Source organism: Lepisma saccharinum, chromosome 9 (assembly GCF_977018435.1).
Source record: "Lepisma saccharinum chromosome 9, izLepSacc3.1, whole genome shotgun sequence".
NCBI lineage: Eukaryota > Metazoa > Arthropoda > Insecta > Zygentoma > Lepismatidae > Lepisma > Lepisma saccharinum.
Genome location: NC_139237.1, coordinates 32,088,359 through 32,116,277, shown reverse-complemented (window position 1 = coordinate 32,116,277; position 27,919 = coordinate 32,088,359). Strand labels below are relative to the sequence as shown.

The following is a 27,919-nucleotide window of genomic DNA, read 5'->3' as shown; positions in this document are numbered from 1 at the left end:
TTCCGGATTAACTGAAATAACGTAAAAGAACAGTAGAAAGTGCATTAAAACTCCATTTGTAGCAACAAAACACATTTATTATGGAGTATTTAAAGGGCATAGGTTTGTACAGCCACGTATTATAGTGACCAGAGTTTTAGGAGAATATGCTGAGGGTATTCCAGTGTCAATGTAGCTTCTTCCTAAAAGTCTGCGGGAAAGAGAATTTCATCAGTGGTTGACTGCCTTTTCTTTGGGAAGTTCTCCCATGGACATTGAACGGACGTATTATTAGCCATTACAGAGCAATATAATGAATGTGATTGTTGACTTCTAGCCACATTTAAAACCTTGCATTCTTTTTTTGTGGGGGGGGGGGGGGCTTTTGTCTGTCTGGATTAAGTGAAGTCTGGCTTATCGGGGTCCAGATTAATGAGGTTTTACTGTATGTATTTTCATTTCAATGTTCTAACATATCTTCTGAATTTTTTCAGCTTTAACAGAAGCTCATGATATAACATTGTACCTGAAACCTCTGCGCAAGCACTTTGAAGCATTGGAAAACACAGACTTTACAGACATAAAGCCAGTGCTAATACCACTGATGCATACAGTGTGCTTTGTATGGGCAAATTCACGCTATTATTGCAACTCTGCAAAAATAATTGTTCTCCTGAGAGAAATTTGTAATTTAGTTATTTTAAAGGTAAGTGCAAGTACAATGATGTGATACGTTTATGTAATATTACAAATATCTTTCTAGTTGTGAACCAGACACTGTTTTGTGCTGAGTGAATATTGTATATTTGTATAAAAGTTGATACTTAAATTTTATTTTTATTAAAAAGATATAAAATGTAAAGTTCTTCATGTTCATTTCACCATGCTGTGATGGCACAGAGATAGTGGAGTTTTGTGGGTAGGGACTCACATTCACGATCTTAAGTTTCTTCTTTGGAGGTGATGTGATCAGCACCGCTCTCCAGTTACCCTTCCTCTTCCAGGGTTACCCCCAGGTACTTATTTATTGGAGGCTAAGTGACTTTATGCAGGGGCAAGGTTGAAATTTGAATTTAAATTCTGACCTTAGGTCAACACCCATCCTGGAAATCAAATCTGGGTCTCCCATAAGATAGTCAGACATTCTACTGACTAGTCCATTAATACTACTGACACTGGTTCAGTTTTGGCTGCTATCATATGTTGAAAATGACTTTGCCATATTCCGATGATTATCAGGTTTGTGTGCAGTGGGCCAGATAACCCAAAAGTTTAAAAATAAAAATTATGTTGACTCCATTTAACCATACTAATGGAATTTCTGGTTTTCACCTCTCCCAACTGGATTGCAAGCCTCCATTGCTTTGAGCACCTTCAACAATCATTTCAAATTTGGTGCTCCAAAAATTAGGTTTTTTAGTAAATTCTATTTTTCAACTATTATGAGTAAAAGTCCTACAGTTTGTTGTAGAAACGTACTCTTGTTAAAAACACATTACACAAATGATATATAATATCATACAGAATAATTGTACAAAATGTCTGTCTGAATATCTCTAAAAAAAATCAAGATGACTTTGAAGTTTTCTTACATACATCAAAAGTACAACCATTGATCTGACACAGAATAATAACCCATTCAAGCATTCACAATGTATTTGTATGGTTGTCATCGTTTCGTTCACCCTGTATCATATTTTCACAACCATTACTAACAATTTATTTAATTCATTCATAATAATTATTAGTATGCACTAAATATTTTCTTCTTTTCACTGCTTGGAACCAAAATTTTTTAGGTACAGACTTTTGTCCACTTTTGGCACTTTCTGTCCCATTGTTCAGCTGTCTGTATTAGGACATGGGACTTGGAACATCCTGTAACATATAGGCCATGTATTTGCATGACATCCATGCTTCAAAAAATGAGGCATGACTCATAACTCTAGCACTCCTGAGATTTTTAATTTCGTTTGGTGTGTAAACAGTCTCACTCCAAGAGTCAAATCACAGTACTTCATCAATATGTTCTCTGGATTCACTTCTTAATGAAATGACAGAATTTGGCAAGCAACATTTCACAAACCTCTTTGTCCCAACTAAGGCAAATCCACAACAGAAACCATTCTCTTGAATTTCTCCAATGATAATTATGCTTCTGTTGGATATGTCATTGATTGAATTTGCATGGAAATGCATTGGTGTGAAATCTTCATTTCCATACAACAGTATGATTTCCACATCTTACTCCTTCGCTGTGGTAGCTCAGTCATTAAGGCATCTGACTACCATGCGAGAGCCCCAGGTTCGATCCCTGGTGGGGGAGAACCTGTATTTTTTCCACCTGTTCAAGTGGCTCTGGTACCCACCCAGCATCATATAAAATGGGTACCTGGAGGAAACAGGAGGAGTAAAGGCAGCCAGGGCCATGGTGCTGATCGCATCATCCCCACCTTCAGCTGTGATGAAGAAAGTGTGGAGCCCTAACTTCACCCCCACCCCCTATATGGCATGGTGTAAAGCACAGAGGAGCAGTTTGCTTTACTTTTTTACTCCTACAACAGGATCATTCACTGCAACAAATGAACAAAACAGTCAATTTGACCATTTGGCCTATGGTGCAGGACCTTTTGGACTGCCTGTAGTTAGAACAGCATGTAATTTTAAATTTTGCACTGAAAACAGCAATGTGGAGGTTAATATAACGGAAAACAGTCTCACCATCTAAGGGCTAAACCATGATGACAGATGAACATTGTCAAGTAAATGAACCAATAATCACAAATGTATGTAACTCACCTGAGTTTGGAACCCAGAGCCCCTCGTTTCCAGCAAAATGTTACTAGGTCTGCTCAAAATAATAAAAAAAATCTCTTATTTCAAATTCATGAATAGATTTCTGTTATCACACTAATCAGGAAAACGTTATGTACCTTAGGTCATTCACATTTTGCCTGTTGATAAAACCCACATTTATAAGCAATGTATCTCTGATTAATAAAATACTTGATATTTGTGGTCAATTAAAATTCTAATATACTCAAAATTATTAATTTGAAGGTAACATAATGGTAACATTTTCATTATTATGTTATAAAAATAAACTAAAATAGTTAAACAAAGTAAATAAAATCCCTTGTCAAAATGCACTTCCAAGCTGTTTTGTTACTTATTTTATGTTAATGTATGTTCATTCAAGCATTCTCAGTACAGTATTTTGTGTTTTTACACAAATAAATGTGTGTCCATTTGCTTGCTTAATAATTGTAATACAGTTTCAGACATAGTCTGTTCTTCATTATAGCACTAATATTGGTTTATTTTACAGACTTTAGCTTTCATACGAGGCACTGGATTGGATGGTTCAATAGATTATGGGGTATCAGTTTAATTATTAGTTTGTGGATTTAATGAAATGCATGGTTTCTCAGTGTGTTTTCCTTAATGGCCTATTTTAATGTGCACTATTTAAAAGGATTTTTTCCAGGTTTTCTTCCAATGCAAGAGTGTGAGTAACATGTAAAGATAAATTACTGAAACACAGAGTAACCATGCAATATATGAAATAAAATAAGCTGCTTGTATATTCATGTTCAGCTGACACTCTCTTTGTAACATTTTAATCTCACGTTCAGGCTATCTTGTAGTATCAGTTGGAATTCTTGTGGGTTTTGCAAATTGTCACGTGGCACTTTTGCAGAACTGAAAGATCCTAGAAATTGGTGATGTGGCGAAACTGTATATTTCCTCCATTCTAATGTAGTTGCAGCCTATTTAGATGCTGATATTTTACTGATTCTGATGTACATATGTAATTATCTAATAGAAATTAAAATGTTATAAACATGCCATTTGTGCAATGTAAAGGGTTAGCTAACAAAACAATTTTACACCTATCAGGATACTTCCTCTAACAAATGCGACCTTCCCCTTAACGAGGTCTTTCTTGGAGAAATAGTAAATACGCAGACCAAATTTGTAGTCTTAGTTTGTTTGTTTGTTTGTTTTAAATCTACTTTATGCTAGTATATGCTAGTTGGAACTGGACCTAAAGCTTAAAGTGGGATCCAAACCACTGTGTAATGTACCTCCACCAGGGATTGAACCCAGGACCACTTGATTACATTACCACATAACATGTAATACATGTGCATACACACTCCGAACATGTCATAATCAGTGCCAAACCTTCTTGTCTCACCAAAATACTCCTCTATTGGTCACACTCCTCTATTGGTCACACTCCTCTATTGGTCTCAAGAGGTGAAAGTCTGATGGTGTAAAGTCTGGACTGTACAGAGGATGTCGGAAAATATTCCATTTAATTTTTTTTGGTGATGACCAGATGTGGATGGGCATTATCCTTAAAAATGATACTGGCGTTTGTATCATGTTCATGTTGTTCCTGATTGTGGTCTTTATTAAGCCTTTTAGGAGTGTCAAGTAATATTCAGTGCTCATTGTGCAAGGTTTATGATGGAATCCACGTACATTAAGCCTTAATTGATAAACCACTATACATTTCAGTTGATACCAATCATTTCAATATTATAAGTGTAATAATTTACTGGTCACTCTGTGTTTCATCTAATTTTTTTTTCTGGCAGCTAAGTATTTCACAACATGCCTTTGTCCTGAAATTGCCAGTTAACTACAATTATTTTATTTATATTGTCTTTGTTTGTTTTCTGATGTTTTTATTCTTTTTTTTCCAAATCTCTATGTTAAAATGCACATTCTAAAACAGTATTCTATAATCCTTATCTATGCATGTTAAAAAGTGTGTGATAATATTGAATTTATAAACTTATATCTAAACATAAAACCTGTCTAAAATGTGTATTAAATAAAAAAGTGCATTACAAGTTAAACACAAAAGTATAAAGAATATACTATTCTAATACAGTTTTTCCGTTATGGAGCTGCTACAATTAATTCAGTACATTTTTGCTGTGGAGGTGTGTTCACTGGAAATTAATAGGTATAGTTAGTGGCATGCATATTTTACATTGTGACCAAAGATACCCATTTGGTGGTTATGCAGAGACAGGTAGTTCACTCCAGAAAACTTTATGTTCAATTTTCCATGCAAATAGGTGGCAAAGTTGATCACAAACATAAAACTGCATGGAAAAATTAACCATATTCATATTTTGTTTTTGACAAAAAAATGACATGTGAGGTTACACAAGGATTTTTCCACATCAAATCAATTCAAAAAACTAAGATTTTGACACCCACCAACTCCGATTTTGATGAAATTTGGTATACACCTTTCCTTTATGGTTTAAATAAACCCCATAATTTTTTTTTCACTCTATCTCAAACGGTTTTCATTTTACAGCACTTTGAAATGTCATCAAATCAGTGTTGTCTGTCACTCTTGAGACCCTCGACACAAGATACCCTTGCTTACATTTTATTTCTTTTCTCCTTAACAAATTATCAGATCTCTTTGAAATTTTGCACAAAGTTCAATGAAATAATGAGGATTTCAGAAAAAAATACATAAGCACTCAAAACATTTTACAAATGCCTATAAAAAGACTAATAATAGATTTGTAGCCTAATTTTTGTGGTGGGAAAACTACGTTACTAAAATCTGAATTTTCATCATGTGGGTATGATGGAACCAAAAACTTTTGATGTTGAAAATCATTGCAAAGACATGCTCTTTCTCTACAATTTTTTTTTTGTTTTATTATTCTTTCTAACGAAAATTTTACTTTTTTTGGAAATTGCCTAAAATTTCAGGGTCAATCCATACCAAATGATCCAGCACTGGTCGCTCGACCATTTTTAAAATTTTTCATTTGTTTGTCGTAACCCTTTTACAAGGGTAGTTCAAAAGAGGCATTATTTTTCTAAAACTAGACTTCGTTGGAAAATGGCGGCCTTTTTTGTTTCATGACTTGCAACATTTTTGGCCTATGCAGACAGTTGCGTTAATTATGATAACTCAGCTAAGAAAAAATATAGAAATTTGGGGTAAAAAACATTGTTTTCAGTACATTTCAGGCTACATTTTATGTTCTGTATCTTTTTTCACCACATCTAATGCAAATGGCTGAAATTTAGGGTCAAAACTGAGTGATATTCAATTTTGTAGGGAAATCAATGTATAGGGTATTTTTTTTAGTAGGTAAGGAATGAAATATCCGAGCTATAATTCTTTTTAGAGGAAACATGTTGAAAATGCTCATTTTTTTTTCAAAATTTGGGCTCCAAATATATGTCTGGTTGGAAAGGTCTTCCCAATGCCATAGTGGTTACTTAATGGCATAGTGGTTACTTCGATGTTTTGTAATCAAGGGTCCCGGGTTCGATACCCAGTGGAGGCACATTCTGGTTCGATACCCAGTGGAGGCCCATTCTGGTTCGGATCCCACTTTCATAAACTGTAGGTTCAGTCTCAATTAACCTTCCGTGCATAAAGTTGACTTAAAACTGAAATCAAACTAATATCTGGTTGGGAACCTAATAAAATTTGATATTTACTGCATAAAGAGGTACCTGTAAAAAATTTCGAGATTGATATTACATGATAACAAAGATACAACAGGGGGAAGTTTGGCAAAAACAGTCAAATTTATGTTAGTAGTTACAATTATGATTTACTTTTAATGAACTATCATGAAATTACAATTATTGTACGTATTAATTAATTGCAACATACAAATGGCATAGTAAGCCGGTTAGTAGCTATTATCAAAGAATAAGTGTGTAGGGCTGGGTGTCAAATATTTTCTGCTGAAACTTTGGATGTAGATGTTCCATCTAAAAACAGTATAGCTCTGATATTTCATGGCTTACCTACTAAAAAAAATATCTTATACATTGATTTCCCTACAAAATTGAATATCACTCAGTTTTGACCCTAAATTTCAGCCATTTGCATTAGATGTGGTGAAAAAAGATACAGAACATAAAATGTAGCCTGAAATGTACTGAAAACAATGTTTTTTACCCCAAATTTCTATATTTTTTCTTAGCTGAGTTATCATAATTAACGCAACTGTCTGCATAGGCCAAAAATGTTGCAAGTCATGAAACAAAAAAGGCCGCCATTTTCCAACGAAGTCTAGTTTTAGAAAAATAATGCCTCTTTTGAACTACCCTTGTAAAAGGGTTACGACAAACAAATGAAAAATTTTAAAAATGGTCGAGCGACCAGTGCTGGATCATTTGGTATGGATTGACCCTGAAATTTTAGGCAATTTCCAAAAAAAGTAAAATTTTCGTTAGAAAGAATAATAAAACAAAAAAAAAAAATTGTAGAGAAAGAGCATGTCTTTGCAATGATTTTCAACATCAAAAGTTTTTGGTTCCATCATACCCACATGATGAAAATTCAGATTTTAGTAACGTAGTTTTCCCACCACAAAAATTAGGCTACAAATCTATTATTAGTCTTTTTATAGGCATTTGTAAAATGTTTTGAGTGCTTATGTATTTTTTTCTGAAATCCTCATTATTTCATTGAACTTTGTGCAAAATTTCAAAGAGATCTGATAATTTGTTAAGGAGAAAAGAAATAAAATGTAAGCAAGGGTATCTTGTGTCGAGGGTCTCAAGAGTGACAGACAACACTGATTTGATGACATTTCAAAGTGCTGTAAAATGAAAACCGTTTGAGATAGAGTGAAAAAAAAATATGGGGTTTCTTTCAACCATAAAGGAAAGGTGTATACCAAATTTCATCGAAATCGGAGTTGGTGGGTGTCATGATCTCGTTGAAATGATGTGGAATGACCCACAAGATAGTGCTAATTTTTTCGTGTATTTGGAAAGTGTGAGGTACATTTTTCTACTATATTTTGTCACAGGATGATGCAATGAAGTTCAGAATTTTAAATAAACTGAAAAATATTAAATTTGGGAATGCATATGCTGCCACAATACTCTCTCTAGTCTGAAGTATCCTGTGAACTTTGCAAAATTGTGAAACATTTATGAAGTATGGTGTGGAATTTGAGATTGGAGAATTAACTTTTGTTTTACACAGGAATGAACTTTATAATCTTCCAATGGCTACATAAATGAATTTAAATATATTTTATATACATTCACTCACACTCAAATGCCAAAAAGCGAAGTGAGATGGACCTGGCAGGTCAAACATAGACCCCATCAGCATCGATGACCTGTCACAAATGTTCTGGAAGGCCATGAATTACAATGTGGTAAAACTCTGCAGAATATGAACCAAAGAAGTCATCTGGTGTTGTTTGCACCTCATCTAGGTTTCAGAACCGTTGTCCGCTAAGCTGGTTGTCCAGTGAATGGATCAGATGGGTAATTGAATGGGGTAATATCTGGGAAGTAAGGTAAATGCATCTGTGCCTACCAAGGCAGGGAATGGTGTTATATGTGACCTTAGCCACGTGTCTCCTCACATTATCCACCAAATAGGGAACACCTTTGTCATTTACGAATGCTGGTGCCACATTTTTCAGTGTCTCGTGACATTTCAGCTGCTGCGAGTATACAGTTGGATGGATTGTCTGGCCAGGTTACCTGTGCATTCCACAAACCCAAAGTTTCTTTTGATGCAGTAGTGGTTTCGGTTGCTAACCAACGATGACCATTTTGGATAGTATCATAAAGAATCCATTTCTTATTGGATGTCAGAACCATCCAGAAGGGAACCTTTTTCGAGACATGACAGTAAGGAAAAGCAGGCATCTGCTTCGGTCACCTTCTGAGCTGCAATCAAAGCATGTGTGACCCATTGACCCACATTGTACCTTTTTCCAAGCTGATGGAGGTGTTGTGGAATGATTTCTACACAGACATACAACCTTCTCCCAAATCGTCACTTGTTCGACCATTCTTTGCCTCAGTAGCTGCCTGCAGAGCATCGTTAATGGCTGTTAGTCTTTCAGCACATGATGCATATTTGAGATTTTCAGTTCCATCCTTCAATGTTTTAAACCACCATCGCACCAACCACCCATTCACCACTTCATTGCTGAAAGCCTGCCATATTTTCTTTCCCACTGCTGTCATGTTTCTTCCACGTTGAAACTCATACGGCATACAGGTTCTTATAATGCTGTTTGGAGTACCCATGTTTTCTTTACCTGTCCACACTGATGCTCACGTTGAACTGCACCACCTGCTGGTTGAACATGTATATGCCTACCAATAACTGACTGTTGTCCTATCTGTTTAACATTGGAACTTCCAGCATGCAGAGCATGTGACGTTCGACATCATCAGAAACCGACAGATCTTTCTTGGTCACCTTTATAAATTGTTCAGAAATGCCCATGTATGTATATTAGCTTGGAAAAAAATATATGCATAAGTATTAACGTATCTCCAGAAATAATGTATTCTGATGTATTTTATCCCTACTTGAAGGGAATTAGCTAGACGTTTTCTGTCTTAAGAGTTTTGGGGAAAATTTTATTCAACATACATTTTAAATGTAGATTTTCTGATTATACTATCAGATGCCATGAAACCAGAACATCTTAGTGACTAATTTTTTTCGTTATTCATAAGTGGGGATAAGGACTTTGCTATTAGATTGGAAATTTATTTTATGTTATAAACATTGTTTTAAAATCAAAACTTCAATTTTATTCATCATTTTAACACCAAAAAGTCGAAGGTGTTCAGCTATGTTTATGCAAATGAAGATAGTTTTAAATTCATAGCACACAGTGCAATTCTCTTCTTGCACAATAATACTTGTATAAGAATTCTGTGTGTCTATTGGAAAAAATTGCTTGATTAGGCTATCGATTTTGGTAATTCCTTGTGTCACCTGGTACTGAAAGTGAATGGTGACAGCAAGTCACATTTCCATGCATTGTTTTGGCAGCTGGGAAATAAATGCAATGCAATATATGAGAGACTTACGAGCTTGTTTTCTGTGTCCCAGCGTGGGTAATCGGAGCTGTCTTTCGTCAGTGTCTTGGGTGATGTGTTTCAAGGCCTAAGTTGGTTACGAGAGGCTTAAAATGGAACAAGGAACGCCAAAATGCACGTCACACCTGACTGCAACAAAAGAAAGAGCATTCTGGAAAGGAAATGTGGCGCTCTGCTGTCTTTGTTGATGAAATTCTGCCTGCCTCCCCTTCCCCTCCCGCATACCCAATAGCATCTTTGTGAGTCGCACACATTGAGGCAGGTCAGAAACGATTCTTTAGCAGCAGTTGAAACTTGTGTGTCTGTGTGCTCCGTGGTTCGTGGCATTGTTCGTGGTTCATTGCACGTTGGCTGATTGTGCTCGTTTCTATTTTGGTAAGTCCTTGCATCTTTTGTTCTGCAAATCCACTTTCTTCTGTTTATTCAGGTCTTGGGTCAAACATGTCCAAAAAAAAGCGAATGAGCGAGAGGGAGATATGTGATTTCCTAGACAACACAGATGACGAAAATGAGACTGTAGGACCAGAGGGTGCCGAAGATGCGGTTGGAGCTGATGATGTTGATTGGGAGGATTACTCCGATTCTCCTTCGGAAGATATGATGCTCCTACCCCATCAACATCATCAGTATCGACTTCAACCTCGTCAACCTGGGACATGCGAACCACTCATCTTCCAAGTCCAACTGCTTTCCCTTTCACTGGCCGGCCTGGACCCAAAACTTCTGATCTTTCTGAAAACTCTTCGCCTTTTGATTCATTCAGACTATTCTGGACGAATGCTCTTTTCCACATTCTTCTGGTAGAATCTAACAGATACTACCAGCAGTTTGTGGACAATAGTCATCCGTCCAGTGTAGAGCCCCCCATCACCCTTGGCGAACTTTTCCTTTTCTTTGCCCTCTGGCTATACTTTGGACACAATAGACATGACTACATAGCATCTTACTGGCAGAATAACCTTTTCCATACCCCCAGGGTCGGCTATCTTCTTTCCCGGAACCGTTTCCAGCACATCCTTCGTTTCCTTCATTTTTCCGACAATTCATCTCCTCCTCCTGCGACAGAGAACAGGGAAACTGAGACAGGTTTTAGAACATTTCAGACAACGTTACCTTGACTTGTACCATTGACGAGGCTATTGTTCTTTACAAGGGTAAAGTGCTGTTCAAACAATATATTCCAAAGAAGCACAAGTGATTTGGCATCAAGCTATACTTGCTCTGTGTCTCTTTGGGATATACGTTTGATATTCTAGTTTATCTTGGAAAGGACAGAGCAAGACAGACTGGAACTGTGACACCCACCCATTCCCTGGTCATCGAACTAAGTAAGAGAGTTCAAGGAATTGGTTATAAATTGTTTATGGACAATTACTTCACCTCCCCCAATCTTTTTGATGATCTCACAACAAAGCACGTGTGATGTTGTGGGACTGTCAATAAGAATCGGCATTCCATGCCCATTGACTTCAAGACAAGCAAGACAAAACGTGGTGACCTGGACGTACGTACGAAGGGAGACTTGACAGCTGTACGGTGGTGCGACAAACGTGACGTCCTTGTGCTGACGAATTACCCGCACAAGGAAACTTTGTTGATGACCACGGTAACCCATTGAAACCCCAAATTATACTTGACTATAATAGACGTATGGGTTACGTGGACAAAGCTGACAGGATGACATGTACCTATCTGACTGGCAGACGGACAATCAAGTGGACGAACAAACTCTTCTTCTATCTTGTAAACCAGTCCATCCTGAACGCTCACATCCTCCTCAAACACTTCTCCCGAAATCACTCACTTCGTGATTTCCGGATAAGTTTGATCGAGGACCTGGCTAAACGGGGGAAAGCGGAGCAGGCTGGTCCTTCTGGGCCTTTGCCTGGTGCCGATCTCGCACCACCTCTCGAGTTGGTGAGAAGAGAAGCTTTGGCTAACAGGCATTGGCCTATATTGACTACGTCTCGCAAAAGGTGTAAGGTTTTGTTACCGAAACAAGAAAACAAAGAGAACATCCAATGAGTGCAGAGTTTGCAAAGTTGCAGTGTGTCTATACCCTTGCTTCAAGGTTTTTCACATGGGTGACTAGGTGGTGAGTACATATATTACATAATAATAGTTATTTTGCTGTGCAACATTATTTACCATCTCTCTTTTCATACTGTTTGCTCGCATGTGTAACCCAACGGGATATTTTTGACATTGCATTGCTGCAAATATTGCGTCATTCTAAACTTTCTATGAGAGCAAAGATCATGAAACAAGTTTCACTTTGTTGCGAAAGGTCTATTCTTTGAAAATAATGCAAAAGTTTGCACCCTTTTCCCAAAATAGCAGAAGAGTGAACGCCAAATTTTTATATTTTTTTTGTCATCGAAATTTGGGGACTTGTCCCCTCCCAACCCCCTTTTTCACACTTGGGCATTCTGAATTGTATACAGTCACATGCTCCGATGTTTTTGGTTACAAACAAAAGTTACCCGAAGTAGATTGCTCAAATAGTCTCAGAGATATAACGTTTTTCTGAAATAAGTGTAAAAATTTAAAAATCATGGGCAAAGCTGCGGCCAGAGAGGGGTTACTTTCGAAAACCAGATACAGTACTAACCTTGGAAATGTGATTAATCATGCTACACTATTGAATGTGTCATATATAAATTAGCAAATTTGCATGTTACTCTGTAATAATAGTTGAAATGTCATGATATATTGCAAAAAAATAGCACTGATATCCGCAGCTCCATAACAGTTTTGAAAATGCATAATAATCCCTTTTAATCTCTCTTAGTAAAAAAACTCAAAATAATCACAAGTACATAATAATGAGCCTTCAGAATTCATACTAAATGTTATTGTAATAACCTGCACATGAAGAAATAAATTATAAGTGATGACAATATAACCAACCACAAAACTGGTGATTTTTGGAAATTATTTTATGCAACATTGTGTACTAATAATAACTTTTGGCTAATCCCTAGGGTACTGATTTCAACAGTGCAGTGTTTATTTACAATGTTAATTGCCGTAGAATCTTAAGAGTCTGAAAGGAAATTTGAATATTGGCTTCAATAGTTTGTGCAAATATGATTTGTATTTCAAAAACATTAATTAGTTTAATTAAGGTACTCACGTTTTCTGCGAAGCTGTTTTACATTATAAAATAATATATAAAATAGTGTAAAACAGCTTCGCAGAAAACGTGAGTACCTTATTTATCTATTACCACGTCTCCCATTCCCATAGCATGAATTAATTAGTTTTGTGAACAGTTTCCCTTCTGTGACATGATTCTTTATTTACTTGACATTTCTGTGCTACAGAATTTTGAAGTGAAATTTTTTATCAATTGAGAGAAGTGAATTTTAGAACTCCAATATTTGTCAAGCAGTTATCATTGGACAACATATGGTCTGTGCATTAAATCTCTGTGCCATTATTATCTGACTTTTTAGACTGACTTCTTCTTGTCATTTATCTCTCGATTTTCCTCATGATGCCAGTTTAACCCTGAAATTTTTGTGATTCTCCCGAAATCCAATATATAAGAGCACTAACTATCTGGCTAAACAGAAGTTTGTACTGATTTAATTTTATCAGTGATTCGAATCTGTCTTTAAACTAGTAAGGCTATGATTTTAAAGGAACCCATAAAATCCTAATCCTAATGTTTTATTTGCTTGTATTTTGTGATTCAATATATTCACAAAAATCTGAGACTATTTGCTATAAATATTTAAAAATGTTCATACTTGTTCCTTGACATGTTTTCATTTGATTGACTGATTTGGTTTATTTACTTTACTTTTTTGCCACTTGTGGCTAATTGTGAAGATGAGGATGAGTGATGATACAATGAAATTGATGAATGGACACTTAACAAAGAACAACCATGCCCTGCCTGGGATTCGAAACCAAGACCCCCTGGCATTGTATTGTGCAGTGCAAACCACTCCAACACAGAGGTCGGCGTGTTTTAATTTTTATAAATTCATGAGGCTTGGAATAATGGAGTACATATTTATATGGTTCTTGAAAAATATAACCAGTTACAGAAGGATATTTATTCTCAAATTCATATGATATGTAGTGTGCTTCCTTGATAATGTCAGTTTACTTACTACTTGAAGCTTGGTCAGGAAAGTAGTACACGGTACTTCATTCTACTAAGGCAAATCAAAAAAGTAAGTTACAACCCCTGTATAAAACAAACGAGACATTAGAAAGAAAATAATTATTGGAGGAAAATGCATGAACATTTAACTTTTTTCGACATAGTCACCAAGGTATTCCAAGCATTTTTCGAATCGTGTGACCAGTTTTTTTATTTCTTGTGTGTAAAAATTCCATCCAATTTCAATTGAGTTGACTTTTGTGCTCATCGGTTAACAATCGTGGCACCCAGTGAGAGCACAGTTTACTATACACCCAACTGGTCATGAATCAGCATAGACACTTTATTGTATGATATGTTCAGTTCACTTGCAATCTCTTTTAATTTTCACATGGTGGTTGGCAAGGATGATTGCATTCACATGCTCCGTTTTGTCAATAGTGTTCCAGTTGCAGGCTGCCCGACACACTCTTCGTCGTTCACGTTCGTTCCTTCGAACATCTGGCAATTTCCTGTCATATGATGTGACATTGCATTCCCACCATACACCTCGAAAATTTGGCGATGGATTTCACTCTGATTATGCATTTGTGTCCACAAATATCGGATGACTGAGCGCAACTCAATGTTGGACACCACCTCAGTACGACACGCCATACTGACACAGTGACTACTCTCATATTAAAGCAGCTGCAGCATGCCTGATTCGGGTATGGGGAGAATACATTCCGGACAGTTCTGCCAGCAAGCAAGATTATTTTCTCTCTTTTAGTACAGGAACATGGCTCAGGTGTAACTTACTTTTTGATTCACCCACATATCTTCAAACATTTGATGTTTTTTTCCTATTTTTTTTATTCTACTTCTGTAGGTTTCTGTGTAGAGAGGATGCCTAATTGACAATAGTACTATTTCCAAAATTAAGCATTTTATACAGGTTTTACTTGTTACGTGTGTTTTTTTTTGTGTTGAATATTTATGTACATTGAAATGTTTGTTCCATGGATTTGATTGTTTTTTTTCCTATCCTTGCATGTTTCTTTCTTTGCTGTTTTCTGTACAAATATACATGAATTTTTCAGTTATTGGAAAGGAATTTAGCCAATACATATTATATATAAATGAGAGCATGATGGCTTTTTAGGAGTGATTTTTTCCTGATTTTTTTTGTAAATAATGTAGTTTGCAATTAATTCTGTGCTCTGCATTTCTCATGAGATAAACATAACATTCTTAAAAATAGAAAGGAAAAATGTATGACTAATTTCTTTACTATAAGAATATCAATTTTGTCATTTGCTAATATCTTTAAAGTTATTTTTATTAATATTCTACTGCTTTAATACGCTAATAGGATATTTCTTCGTATACACTTTTATTGTGTATTGATTATATTTTTAAGAAGAATCTGAAAACATTACATCACAAGATTATTATTATTTAAATATTACATATAATATTTAATTATAACAATATTGTAACTTTTTGTTTCTATCAGCATGCAACAAATAAGTCATGTATAATAGAACAACACATCCGCAACATATAAATAAATGTGTAAACTTGACGTCAGTATTATTTTTTAATGCTACAAAGGAAGAGAACATTTACTCCGGTAACGCGTCTGACTACCATGCTAAAGGTCCCGGGTTCGATCCCCGGCCGGTTCAAATCTGGGAACTTTTCTAACGGTGGAAGTGGCCCCGGCGCCCACCCAGCATCGAATAACATGGGTACCTGGGGGAAACCCTGGGGGGTAAAGGTGGTCAGGGGCGTGATGCTGATCACATCACCCCCACTCACGACCAGATCAAGAAAGTGTGGGGCGTTACCCCCACACCCCCTATACGCCTTCATGGTGTGGTGCTATGCACAGGGGAACACTTTACCTTTTTTTTTTTAATGTTACACATATCTTCTATAAATATAACAACATAACACCATACTGAACTGTACTGTGAGATGCTATATTTCAATTATTTTTATTTCCTCTGCAATAAAAGCATAAGAATAGGAATTAAATAATGGAACTTGATATAATTTTGATTAATCTTTAAAACAGTGTTAATTTAACTAATATTATAGATGCTCGTGAATGCCAAAATATTATTCTTTGACAAGTTGTTTTTTTCATATTCATGTTTTCTTTTCAGACATTCATGAAAAAGCAGCTGATTTGAATAGCAGTTTGTGTCATAATTTTTGAAGAAACAATATTTTAATAAGCATTTACATGATACGTATACCTTGTTTTAGTTAAGAAACTTGTGTTAGTTACTGCTCATATACATTCATATGATTAGTACAAATTGCTTTATTTATTAGGTACTATTTGCTAGCACAGATATATTACAAAATGTAAGAATATATTGTCAGAATTTTCCAGTGCAGTTTTGTTTATTACATCTTACTTCACAGGCAAAGAATTTCCTGGATCCATCATCAATATTTCAGAGTGATGTGGATGAGGCGAAACAAAGGCTTCAATTATCACTAAAGACCTTAAAATTCTTCAGGTAAGTTTACTTTATAAATAGAAGGGCTGGAATTTTAACAGTGGCAACACATCTGTAAAATCAGTGACATCCAACAAATTTATGGCACTTACACCACACATTAGTTGCATACCTATCATAACTTAAAGTGAATCAGGGATAAAATTGTTTAATTTCATTTGTAACAATGGCCAATATAGGAATCATAATACACAAGCAGTCAATTGTTGTAGCCTTTTTATAGCTACGGTTTCATAGTTATTGATACGTTATATGGGGGAACGAATTATTTAACCAAATATATCACCTCATTAGCCTAGAGGATTTTGCGAATGCTAGCTGTGAGTATTGAGAATCTTAAGAGTACTTTTATATTTAGTAGATGCTGGCTAGATATTACATAGAAATTTCAGATATTAGAACCTTTATGCAAGACAATCTTATATTGGATCGACATTTTGCTACTGTAGCAGCTCATAAGGTGATCACACCAAAAGGAAGTAGGGGATGTCAGACAGTCAGCCTCACCCCTCTTCAACCATATTAATACCTAAAGGGCAATAAAAGCATACATAAAATATTTGTGTGTGTGTTTGTATTCATGAAAGCAGTGGATATAAAAGAAGTGGCAGAAAAGCTGATTTGTCATGCTTTATTATTAGCACTATTATGTTGAAGGTACTTTGCTTTTGCCTTTGTCCCTTACCACTGTGTAAGTTTTTAGTTTCACTTCTGTATCGCAAGGTAGATAACAGGTTGTTATCAATACGTTGAAGAAACTATCAGTTATGCCTGTAGTTGAATATTTATGTCGATGTCATGAGGTATGTAGTTATTGCTTTATGGTACTCTTTAATGTAATTATATACAATATTCAATTTTGAAATAATATTAGACCTCGGATTTTTAAGTTCTCAAAAGTGTGCTTTTAGTTTCCTAAAATAGGCACTAAAAATCCTAAAATAGGTTCTAAAAATCTTAAATTAGGCTAAAAAATCCTGAAGTAGGTTCCAAAAAACTTAAAATGGTTCAAAATTCCTGCAAAGATGTTGATTTGGTACAAATGCTAAAAACAAAGCTTCAAAAGAACCATAAGAAATTTTAATAGGTAATAACAAATAACAAATATTAATATTCTCACCAAATTTTCATTTGTATACATCACTTTCAAAATTATCCATAAATTATTACAATACTACACCTTGCATCTTGAGAATTATGTGTGAACTTTTCTCCCTAGACATGAAAAATTGCAACTTTTACATATTAATCCAAATCCCATTGAGTTTATGCATATCTTTAGATGCCCTCAGGCAAGTTTTTCACAGTTTAGCTTTCATTTTTATCGAAGAAAGAAATAACTGCATGGAAAATAAAACAGAATTCTCTCAATCCATTTATTTGGTCAATGTCCTTCGCAGAACAATCTATCTGACAGATGGAAGATTGTTGTAAGATAAGATATCTTGAAGTTGATTAGGGAAATTTGAGTTTTGAAATTCTTGTACAATTATCTATTTTTCGTAGATTAGTATATCATGTAACATTACTGACTTGTGATTTTACATGTATTTTGAGAGTTTGAGCACCTTAAATGAAATATTTTAAATATATACAGGGTGATGCAAAAGTCAGTTAACCCAAAAGGCACTATTATCAAGGTGTATGGGTAAACTGACTTTTTCACCTCCCTGTATATACCGTTTAATGGAATTAGAACATTTGGATACGTTGGAATCACACAGACTCTTTATAATTTGAGTGTGTATGTGTGAGTGGTGAGAAGTAATAACATGCGAGGTTGAAATAGAGAAAACATCTGCTCATAACCTTGAAATTTTGGGAAATTTGCCAAGAAACCTATGCATAACACTTGAATTTCATCATGGCTCTAGAGTGGCTGCCCTAAATACATAACAATATTTTCCATGTTATCCACAGTTAAACTCTACCATTTGTCTGTGAGAATCATCTTATATGCTGAAAATGATCTTTCAATAAAAATAGTCAATGGTGAAAATTTCAATCCTGAAACGTTACTTTCCAAGGTGTTAATGCCACAAAGCACCACACTGATGCGAAAGTGAGCAAGACCGCACAGATCAGAATTTTGCACTTTGGACTGTGCAGGTATCAATGGCGCCAGACATTTTGCTTTGTTTAGAACTTTGAAAAACATTATGGACCTGGAGGGAGGGAAATCGAAAGAGAGTATGTTTCAAACACATTAGTCATTGAATTTATTCATCACTAAATAGAGTTGGTGTTTTAAGTCAATTTTATGCACAGTAGGGCTAATCGGGATGCCCTACAGTTTAAAGTGGAATCTGAAGCACTATTGCCTCCACTGGGTATCGAACCTGGGACCCCTTGATTACAAGGATCACCAAATAGAGTAAATACCTCTTGTGTGATATACAAATCCTGTAAAACCTTAAAATACATGTTGATATTAGGATGGATCAAATGAAAATGGAACAGTGGATGTATTGTGTTATATTTATGTATGTGTGTGGCGACAACCCTGTGTAGAGGTAGAGCTGGAGGTGAGGAAGGAAACCCCTACTGCATAATGAACTCGCCGTAGATAGTTGCACATGAGCATGTGATATGTGTAGGCAGTTGGGCAGCAGTATCGTCCGAGAAGGGATCCCGTTTGCATGCAGTAATCAAGGGCGGGCCTGTTCTCCTATTGTCCTGCTGCGTGACAATGTGCGGCCACATACGTCAGCTGTTATAAAGAAGACATTGGCAACGTTTGGGTGGACAGTGTTGGAACATCCACCGTATAGCCCTGATCTATCGTCATGCGACTTCCATATCTTTGGTTCGTTGAGAAAGGCATTGAAGGGTATGACAATGAAGTCATGGACAACTCATTCCAATCTCATCCAAAGGATTTCTACGAGCAGGGTATTCACTGCTTGGTGAAACAGTGGGGCAAGTGCTTGTGTAACTTTGGAGATTGCATTTGAAATTAACCTTATTGATTTCTTTCTGTGGCCCCTGTTCCATTTTCATTTGATCCACCCTCATTTAATGATCTAATAAATGGTATGCTTTAGGTGCATAAACCTACAATAAGTTCTAACAAGCTAATTAGGTTATTTTAGGCACTATAAAACTTCATTAGTTGTTGCGTTTTGATGTAACTTGTTTTTTTCTTTTCTTATTTACCTGCAAAGGAAAAAAAATAGGCTAAAACTCTAAAATCCGAGGTCTAAATTTTTATGTGTGGAAAGTATCAATAAATATTTTCTGATAAATGTACTGATAAATATTTTGAGAAATTAACTCACTTCTACCGTGCGTTCATTTCGATCTTCAGCCGAGAGATCGGGAGAAGCGTGGTGGGCGGCGCTTACGGAGATGCCGACGTTTGCGGTCTGTAATGCCCGCTTATTTTTATGGACATGTGCAGACATTTATATAAATATTGCAAAACGAGCACTAACCTGTGTTATAAGAGTACGGTTTTAATTTTAGTAGCTTAGTGGCTGTATGTGCTGATGATTTTGACACGTCCATCTCCTGTGAAACACGGCGTAGAGGTTTGTTTGGAGAACGTTCTAATGCTACACCAATTTCATCGAGTTTTGCTTTAACGATCCAGTTCCTCGTAATTTAAGGACAAGATGTTTAACCGTATCTCTATGTGGAGGTGAAACGCCTGGGAATTTCTGTACAAATTGCCTACACACGTCTTGACATGAGTCTGTTTTCACGTAAGTGTCATACATAAAAATTCTTTGTTCTAACGTGAACCTTGCGGGTGGCATTCCAATCGTCTCACTGACACAACACACATACACACTGCAATAACACAAAAAAGTAACGGCAAGTAACCAAGAATAACACTCTTGTGCACAGTACGAAATTAACACGCTCTTGGTTTACATCTGCTCGCCACTATATTTACAGCTCTGTCTTCATCTAGTCGCGAAGGAACAAAAAACTCGAGCTCGGAGATTTTGGATTACAAGGATGCTCACGAAAACCATTGACTTTTAACGGTTTCGTCTGCAGCGTAATCTTGATACAGTGTTGCACATTCGAAACCTCCAAACGATCCCCGTCGACACAAAACTCTTTCAAGGATATAAACTTAAGCAGGACGTTACTGGTCAAAACTATGATTAAAATGTTTTATTATCTGTGACTCTTAACATCGCTTCTAAAGCATATTTATTTGTGTATATAAGGGCAGAACTTCCTGCAGAAGAACTCTCGTGTTATAACACAGGTTAGTGCTCGTTTTGCAATATTTATATAAATGTCTGCGTATGTCCATAAAAATAAGCAGGCATTACAGGCCGCAAATGTCGGCATCTCCGTCAGCGTCGCCCGCCACGCTTCTCCCGATCTCTCGGCTCAAGATCGAAATGAACGCACGGTATAAGTTAGTCTTCCTTACAAAGAATAAATATCTATTCATTTATCGATTAAGACAAATGATCAGTGTTTTGTGAATGATAGAAGTGAGTTAGCAATATTAATAGGCAAATAAAAGTAGATTTTTAAAAACATTAAATAAATTAGTGTCTTTTAGTTATTTTGTGTCAATGTAAACTGTATGTAATTTCAATGTGTTTGTTTTTAGGAGAATCTTTGATGAGTGCAGAGGCAACATGCCAGTGTACTTCAAAGAAATTGAACCAGTGTACTGGACCTTCCATCCAAATCTGGTATTTGGTAGATATAACCAGTTCCTTGAACGTCTGGAAAATGTCAAGGTAAGGATTCCCTATATATATTTTTAAATATGCAGTGTATTCAAGATATCTGTTTGGTGGTTACGCGGAGATAGGTAATTTACTCTGATAAGCTTACTTTTCATTTTTCCACGCCTGACAAAGCCACGAGACAGGCGGCGAAATCGATTGCGAGAAAAATTTACGCAGAAAAATGAAAAGTAAGCTGATCAGAGTAAAAGACATAGTCAAGTTTTTTTACTTTTTCCATGACACATTCTGAATGGTGGGCAGGTGGAAATATTTTCCAGGACTAACAAAATTGCCTGTATCTGATTCAAAATCCATTCCACATGTTCCAGCTTACGTGGAATATTTTCAAAATGAAAAGGATAAAATATATTTATAAATTTCAGAGAAACCTTCCTTCCTTTGTCTCTCCCTCCTTGCTCTCTCTCTCTCTCTCTCTCTCTCTCGTCTTCTCCCTTCCTTTCTCTCTTCCTTCCATCTCTTTCTTTCCATACTTGCTCTCATCCTTCGTTTGCTGCTTGATTGCTTACTTACTTCCTAATCTTCCTCCTGTGTCTGATTGTTGCTTACTTACTTCCTAAACTTCCTTCCTTGCTTGCTTCCTAAACTTCCTTCCTTGTTTGCTCCCTAAATTTCCTTTGTTTCTTGATTGCTCCCTAAATTTCCTTTGTTCCTTGATTGCTTCCGAAATTTCCTTCCTTTCTTGATTGCTTCCCAAATTTCCTTTCTTGCTTACTTGCTTCATTAATTTCCTTCTTTCTTTCCTAAACTTTCTTTCTTTATTGTGTGCTTCTTAAATTTCCTTCTTTGCTTGCTTGCTTCCTAAATGTTCTTCTTTGCAAGCTTGCTTCCTAAATGTGCTTCCTTTGCTCACTTGCTTCATAAATTTCCTTTCTTGCTTACTTCTTCCTTTGTTGAGTCCATCCTAAACATCCTTCCTTCCTTTCTTGCTTCCTAAATTTCCTTTGTTTCTTGATTGCTTCCTAAATTTCCTTCTTTACTTGCTTGCTTCCAAATTTAATTCAATTGTTGATTGTTTCCTAAATTTCCTTCCTTGTTTGCTTCCTAAATTTCTTTTCTTTCTTGCTTGTTTCGTAAATTTCCTTTCTTGCTTCCTCAACTTTCTTCCTTTTTTGAGTGCTTCCTAAATTTCCTTCCATTCTTGCTTCCTAAATAACCTTCCTTTCTTGCTTGCTCCTAAATAGCCTTCCTTGCTTGCTTGCTTCCCAAATAACTTTCCTTGCTTGCTTGTTTCCCAAATTTCCTTCCTTTCTTGTTTGCTTTCTAAATTTCCTTTTTTCTTGATTGCTTTTTAAATTTCCTTCCTTTCTTGCCGCTTCCTAAATTTCCTTCCTTTCTTGCTGCTTCTAAAATTTCCTTCCTTCCTTGATTGCTTCCTAAATTTCCTTCCTTGCTTGCATGCTCCCTAAACGTCCTTTCTTTCTCACTTGTTTCGTAAATTTCCTTCCTTGCTTCCTGAACTCTCTTCTTTTTTTGAGTGCTTCCTAAATTTCCTTCCCCTCTTGATTGCTTCCTAAATTTCCTTCCTTTCTTGCTTGCTTCCTAAATTTTCTTCCTTTCTTGCTTGCTTCCTAAATTTCCTTCCTTGATTGCTTGCTTCCTAAATTTTCTTCCTTTCTTGCTTGCTTCCTAAATATGGTATGCGTGAAAATATACAGTACTGAAACTCGCGCATCTCGAACATGTGGTTGCGTTTGTCAACAGGCCATAGCTCCAGCTGCACGTGTTCGCAGTAGTGAAAAGGAAGTTGTGTTGTGCAGTTGTTGTTGGAAATGGGTCTCTCGACGGAGGAAAAAGTATTCATTGTTGAGCATTATTTCTGCTCATACGGAAGCGGTCGTTTAAGAACACATGTGGATTTCCGTACCGGATACAGATTGGACAACGCTTGACAGAGCCAGATATGCGAGCCAGGATGGTGTATTGTGGAACATGTTTGGCCATGGTGTACGAGGATCCAGATTTCTTGAATAATGTGTAGTTCTCTGACGAAAGTCACATTCACTTGATCGGCTACATCAATCGCCAGACAACTCGCTTCCTTGGTTTTGAGCAGCCAGATGTTATCGTCCAGAAACCACAACATAGTGCACGTGTGACGATATGGTGTGAACACTTACATTATGCATACCGTGGTAAAAAAACACGCTAATGTTATCCTCAGTAACGTATAATTCATAATAAGCAGCTTTGAGATGTACTTTTGTTCATCTTTTCATTTCAGTACTGTATATTTTGGCGCATACTGTATTTTCCCTTTTCTTCATTGGTTCCCAAATTTCCTTTCTGGCTTACTTGCTTCATAAATTTCCTTCCTTGCTTACTAAACATTCTTCCTTTCTTGAGTTCTTCCTAAACTTACTTCCTTCCTTGATTGCTTTCAAAATTTCCTTCCTTACTTGCTTGTTCCTAAATTTCCTTCCTTTCTTGCTTGCTTCCTAAATTTCTGTACTTTCTTGCTTGCTTCCTAAATTTCCTTCCTCTCTTGTTTGCTTCCTAAATAACCTTCCTTCCTTGCTGGCTTTCCAAATGACCTTCCTTGCTTGCTTGTTTTCCTAAATTTCCTTCCTTTCTTGATTGCTTTGTAAATTTCCTTCCTTACTTGCTTCATAAATTACTTTCCTTGTTTACTAAACTTTCTTCCTTTCTTGAGTTATTCCTAAACTTCCTTCCTTCCTTGCTTGCTTCTTAAATTTCTTTTCTTTCTTGATTGCTTCCTAAATTTCCTTTCCTTTCTTGATTGCTTCCTAAATTTCCTTCCTTGTTTGCTTCCTAAATTCCCTTCCTTTCTTGTTTGCTTCCTAAATTTTCTTCCTTAGCTTGATTGCTTCCCAAGTTTTCTTTCTTGCTTACTTGCCTCAATAATTTCCTTCCTTGCTTCCTAAACTTTCTTCCTTTCTTGATTGCTTCCTAGACTTTCTTCATTTCTTGTTTGCTTTCTAAACATCCTTCCTTTCTTGTTTGCTTCCTAAATTTCCTTCCTTGCTTGCTTCCTTCCTAAATTTCCTTTCTTTCTTGCATGTTTCCTAAATTTCCTTCCTTTCTTGATTGCTTCCTAAATTTTCTTTGCTTTTTATTTCTTCCTAAATTTCCTTCCTTTCTTGATTGCTTCCTAAATTTATTTCCTTCCTTGCTTGCTTCCTAAATATCCTTCCTTTCTTGCTTGCTTTCTAAATGACCTTCCTTTCTTGCTTGCTTTCTAAATAACCTTCCTTGCTTGCATGTTTCCTAAATTTCCTTCCTTTCTTGTTTGCTTCCTAAATTTTCTTCCTTGCTGCTTCTTAAATTTCCTTCCTTTCTTGCTTCCTTCCTAAATTTCCTTCCCTGCATCCATGTTAAATAACCTTCCTTCCTTGCTTGCTTCCTAAATTTCCTTCTTTTTGTTCCTTGCTTCCTAAATTTCCTTCCTTGCTTGCTGCTTCCTAAATTTCCTTCCTTGCTTCCTAAACTTTCTTCCTTTCTTGATTGCTTCTTAAACTTACTTTCTTTCTTGCTGGGTTCCTAAATTTCCTTCCTTTCTTGATTGCTTCTTAAACTTACTTTCTTTCTTGCTGGGTTCCTAAATTTCCTTCCTTTCTTGATTGCTTCCTGAATTCCCTTCCTCGCTTGCTCTCTTCCTAACTTCCATCCTTCCTAGTTTGCTTGTTTTCTTGTTTCCTTCTTTGCTGGCTTGCTTCCTTGCTTTCTAGCTTGCCTTGCTCAAGTGCTTCATAACTATCTTCTTTGCTTGCTTGTTTCCTTGCTTGCATACTTCCACCCTCCCTGCTTTGCTTGCTTGCTTCCTCTTTCTTTCCATCCTTTCTTGCTTCCTTCATGCTTGCTTCAACTTGCAATTTTATAAATTCATCTGCCATTTTCTCTTTCCACCATAAGTTGATACAAAACACAACAATTTCTCCAAAATGACGTACTGTGCCCCTTCTGTTGTGTTATATCTGCAGAAAGCAACCAGCTTGTTTTGACACCATCATTATAAATTTATTTTTCTGCGTCCTACAGTGGAAGAGTTAGAATGTGAGTGATCACATTTTTCTTCATAGTTATTTTAAATGTAACCATTTTTTCGTTTAATGTGCAAGTATATGTCATTATAAGCAATGAAAGAACAATGCATTGGTACTCCATACTGAATTATGCAAACTTCATGATGTAAATTAATTGTATATTGATACATTTCAAATTATTTCTACTGTACCTTATTTTGGTTGATTTGATACATAATTGGAGGTAGAATTGATTTTTACTTTTTATTTTCATTTTTAGGCATTTTTTGATACTGTGGTGGAATTCATGAAACTGGAGAAAGTTGAAATTGGAGGACTTAAGGGCAGGGTACTAAGTTCTAAAGTGGTGCAAATATTTAACGAGTTCAATGAGTGTTTTGGCATATTTGCAGTCAAAACGTATGATGCCTTGGTTCCAGAAGATGAAAATTTTCTTAATGATTATAGAAATTTCCAGGACAAGATAACTGATCTGGATAGAAGATTGGCTCTAATTTTTTGCCAAGCATTTGATGATTGTAATAATTTAGAAAGTGTTTTCAAGGTAAGTTTAGTGTCTGTGAAATACTAGTTTATTATGATATAAATTTAGAAAGTGTTTTCAAGGTAAGTTTAGGTCTCTATCACATTCTAGTATATTATGATACAAATTATCCTAATTTGTCAACTTACTCACGATTAAACATGGTGCTGAATAATATTCATGCAACTTGTAATAATTTTATGATTAATATTATTAATAGTTAGTAATTAGTAAGAAAATAATTTTAAAAAAATACTTTTGAGTTTTTGGTCTGCTTTTGAGCTCTTCCTCAGGTGCTTTTCTAGAAAGCATCAAAAATGGCTTGCTTTATAATGTGTTAAAATAGGCTGATGGTAAAATATTTAAAAATGTTGTAATTGGATTCTTGGCAATTGTCAGTATGCTAAAGAATGCAGACACTTGTGGAAAATTCCAGAAATAGTGTCATAATGTCAATATTTTGGATAAGAACCATATTTAAATAACATTTTGATTTGCTTATTGTGAAACAGTAGTTGTGCATACCATCAAGAAAATTTTAAATGAGTAATTAGTTATTTGTTCATGATTCTCTCTATATATAAAAATGGATGTATGTGTGTGGGTGTGTGTATGGGTGTGTATGTTTGTTTGTTCCTGCATAACTCTCGAATGCCTGAAGAAATTTAAACCAAACTTGGTACACGTATCACTTGCAATCTGGAAAGCATATTTTGGGGGTAAGACATGCCTGGCAACCCTAGGGGTGGGGTGGGAAGGGGTGACATGTAAAAATAATTGAAAACCACCGATATTAAATTCCGCACAAACAGACATCCGTGTCTCTATGCAATCTGCACAACAATAGTGTTTCTCGGGTTGTCTAACATTCAGGCTGTGTTGTGAGAACAACCGATATTAGTGTGGAATCCATAGTTTTCGTAACACTCCCAATGTGATTCAACTTCCAAGTTCATCACCTATCGGCATGGTGGTGAGAGGGGGTGAAAAATAAAATGCCACAAATGACCTAGATTAGTGTTGAATCCATAGTTTTCGGAGTCGCTAAGCTAATTGGTGACATTCACGATCACATTTAAGTTAGTTACATTTTATACTATAGTTAGAATTCATTATTTTCCTGCCTAATATAAGATTGGGATAAATAAATACCTGGGCAATGTCGGGTAATCAGTTAGTATACTATAAAGATAAGACAATTTAATTTTTACTCGATTGATATTGACCAATTTAGGAAAATAGATGTTTAAGTTTATTGGTAAGATTGAATACATGAATCTCACATTTTGTTATTATTATTTTTATTAATATATAGTTCATTTGTGCTGAATTTGTTTAGTGATTTTTCTTAATACCCAAGTTTATTTTTCTAAAACAAAAACATGTTTCAAGTCATTTAGTTCCATGCATTAAAAGCATGAATAATAAATACATCCTTCTTTCCTTACAGATATCACTTGCCACTCAATATCATATTAGTAAGAGTATTGGTTATTAGTAAGGCCTAGATTTTACGCAATTACATATTTTTCCTTTGTATGTAACTAAGCAAAAATGAGAAATGTCAGCAAATTATATGTTAGGGACAATGCATACAAATTTCATGTTACATTTTTTGAGGTATATTTCATATTTTTACATATTGTTTGTGCAATTTTTCTATTTTAATTTGAGTAGTTCATCTATATTAGTGGGACAAACATTCAAAAAGTCTAGCAATTTTATATCTTACTTTAACAGACCAACCTATGACCTTACCTTTACATAATCTTGTTTAATGTCATGAAAATCACACAAATCAAGGCTCCTTGTGTGCTTTGTTCTTGACAACTGCCTTACTTTAACAAATAATACCTGCAGATTGTGGGAATAGTGATGAGATAAGCCGTTCAAGGAGTGGTAAAGATGGAATTTCCATGAAATCCACTCAAACCTAAAATATAGCGCAGGAATGAATTAAATGATCCAAAATAACAAAAAAATATTATATTTTAATATATGTACATGTTCCAGTGATTTTCATATTCAGTGACATTCATATTTTGAATGTTTCAGCTACATAAATATCAGGGCCTTAGTTATTAGTATCTCAGTTTTATGTTAGTAATTTGTCAGTATTGGTTAAAATTTCTTATTGGTCAATCCTTGTTATATTTCATTACAGTCTTTCTGGAAAGTTG

General features: G+C 35.7%; 1 protein-coding gene across 1 annotated transcript in view; it reads left to right on the top strand.

Annotated features, from left to right (window-relative positions):
* The window catches only part of Dhc93AB (Dynein heavy chain at 93AB), a 584,738-nt gene that overhangs the window by 61,615 nt on the left and 495,204 nt on the right, over positions 1–27,919 (top strand). Inside the window, exons 7-10 of the mRNA XM_083127975.1 lie at positions 474–685; positions 16,394–16,491; positions 21,071–21,203; positions 25,476–25,760. Coding sequence (XP_082984101.1) covers positions 474–685; positions 16,394–16,491; positions 21,071–21,203; positions 25,476–25,760 — 728 coding nt within the window. The remainder of the gene's footprint in view (positions 1–473; positions 686–16,393; positions 16,492–21,070; positions 21,204–25,475; positions 25,761–27,919) is intronic.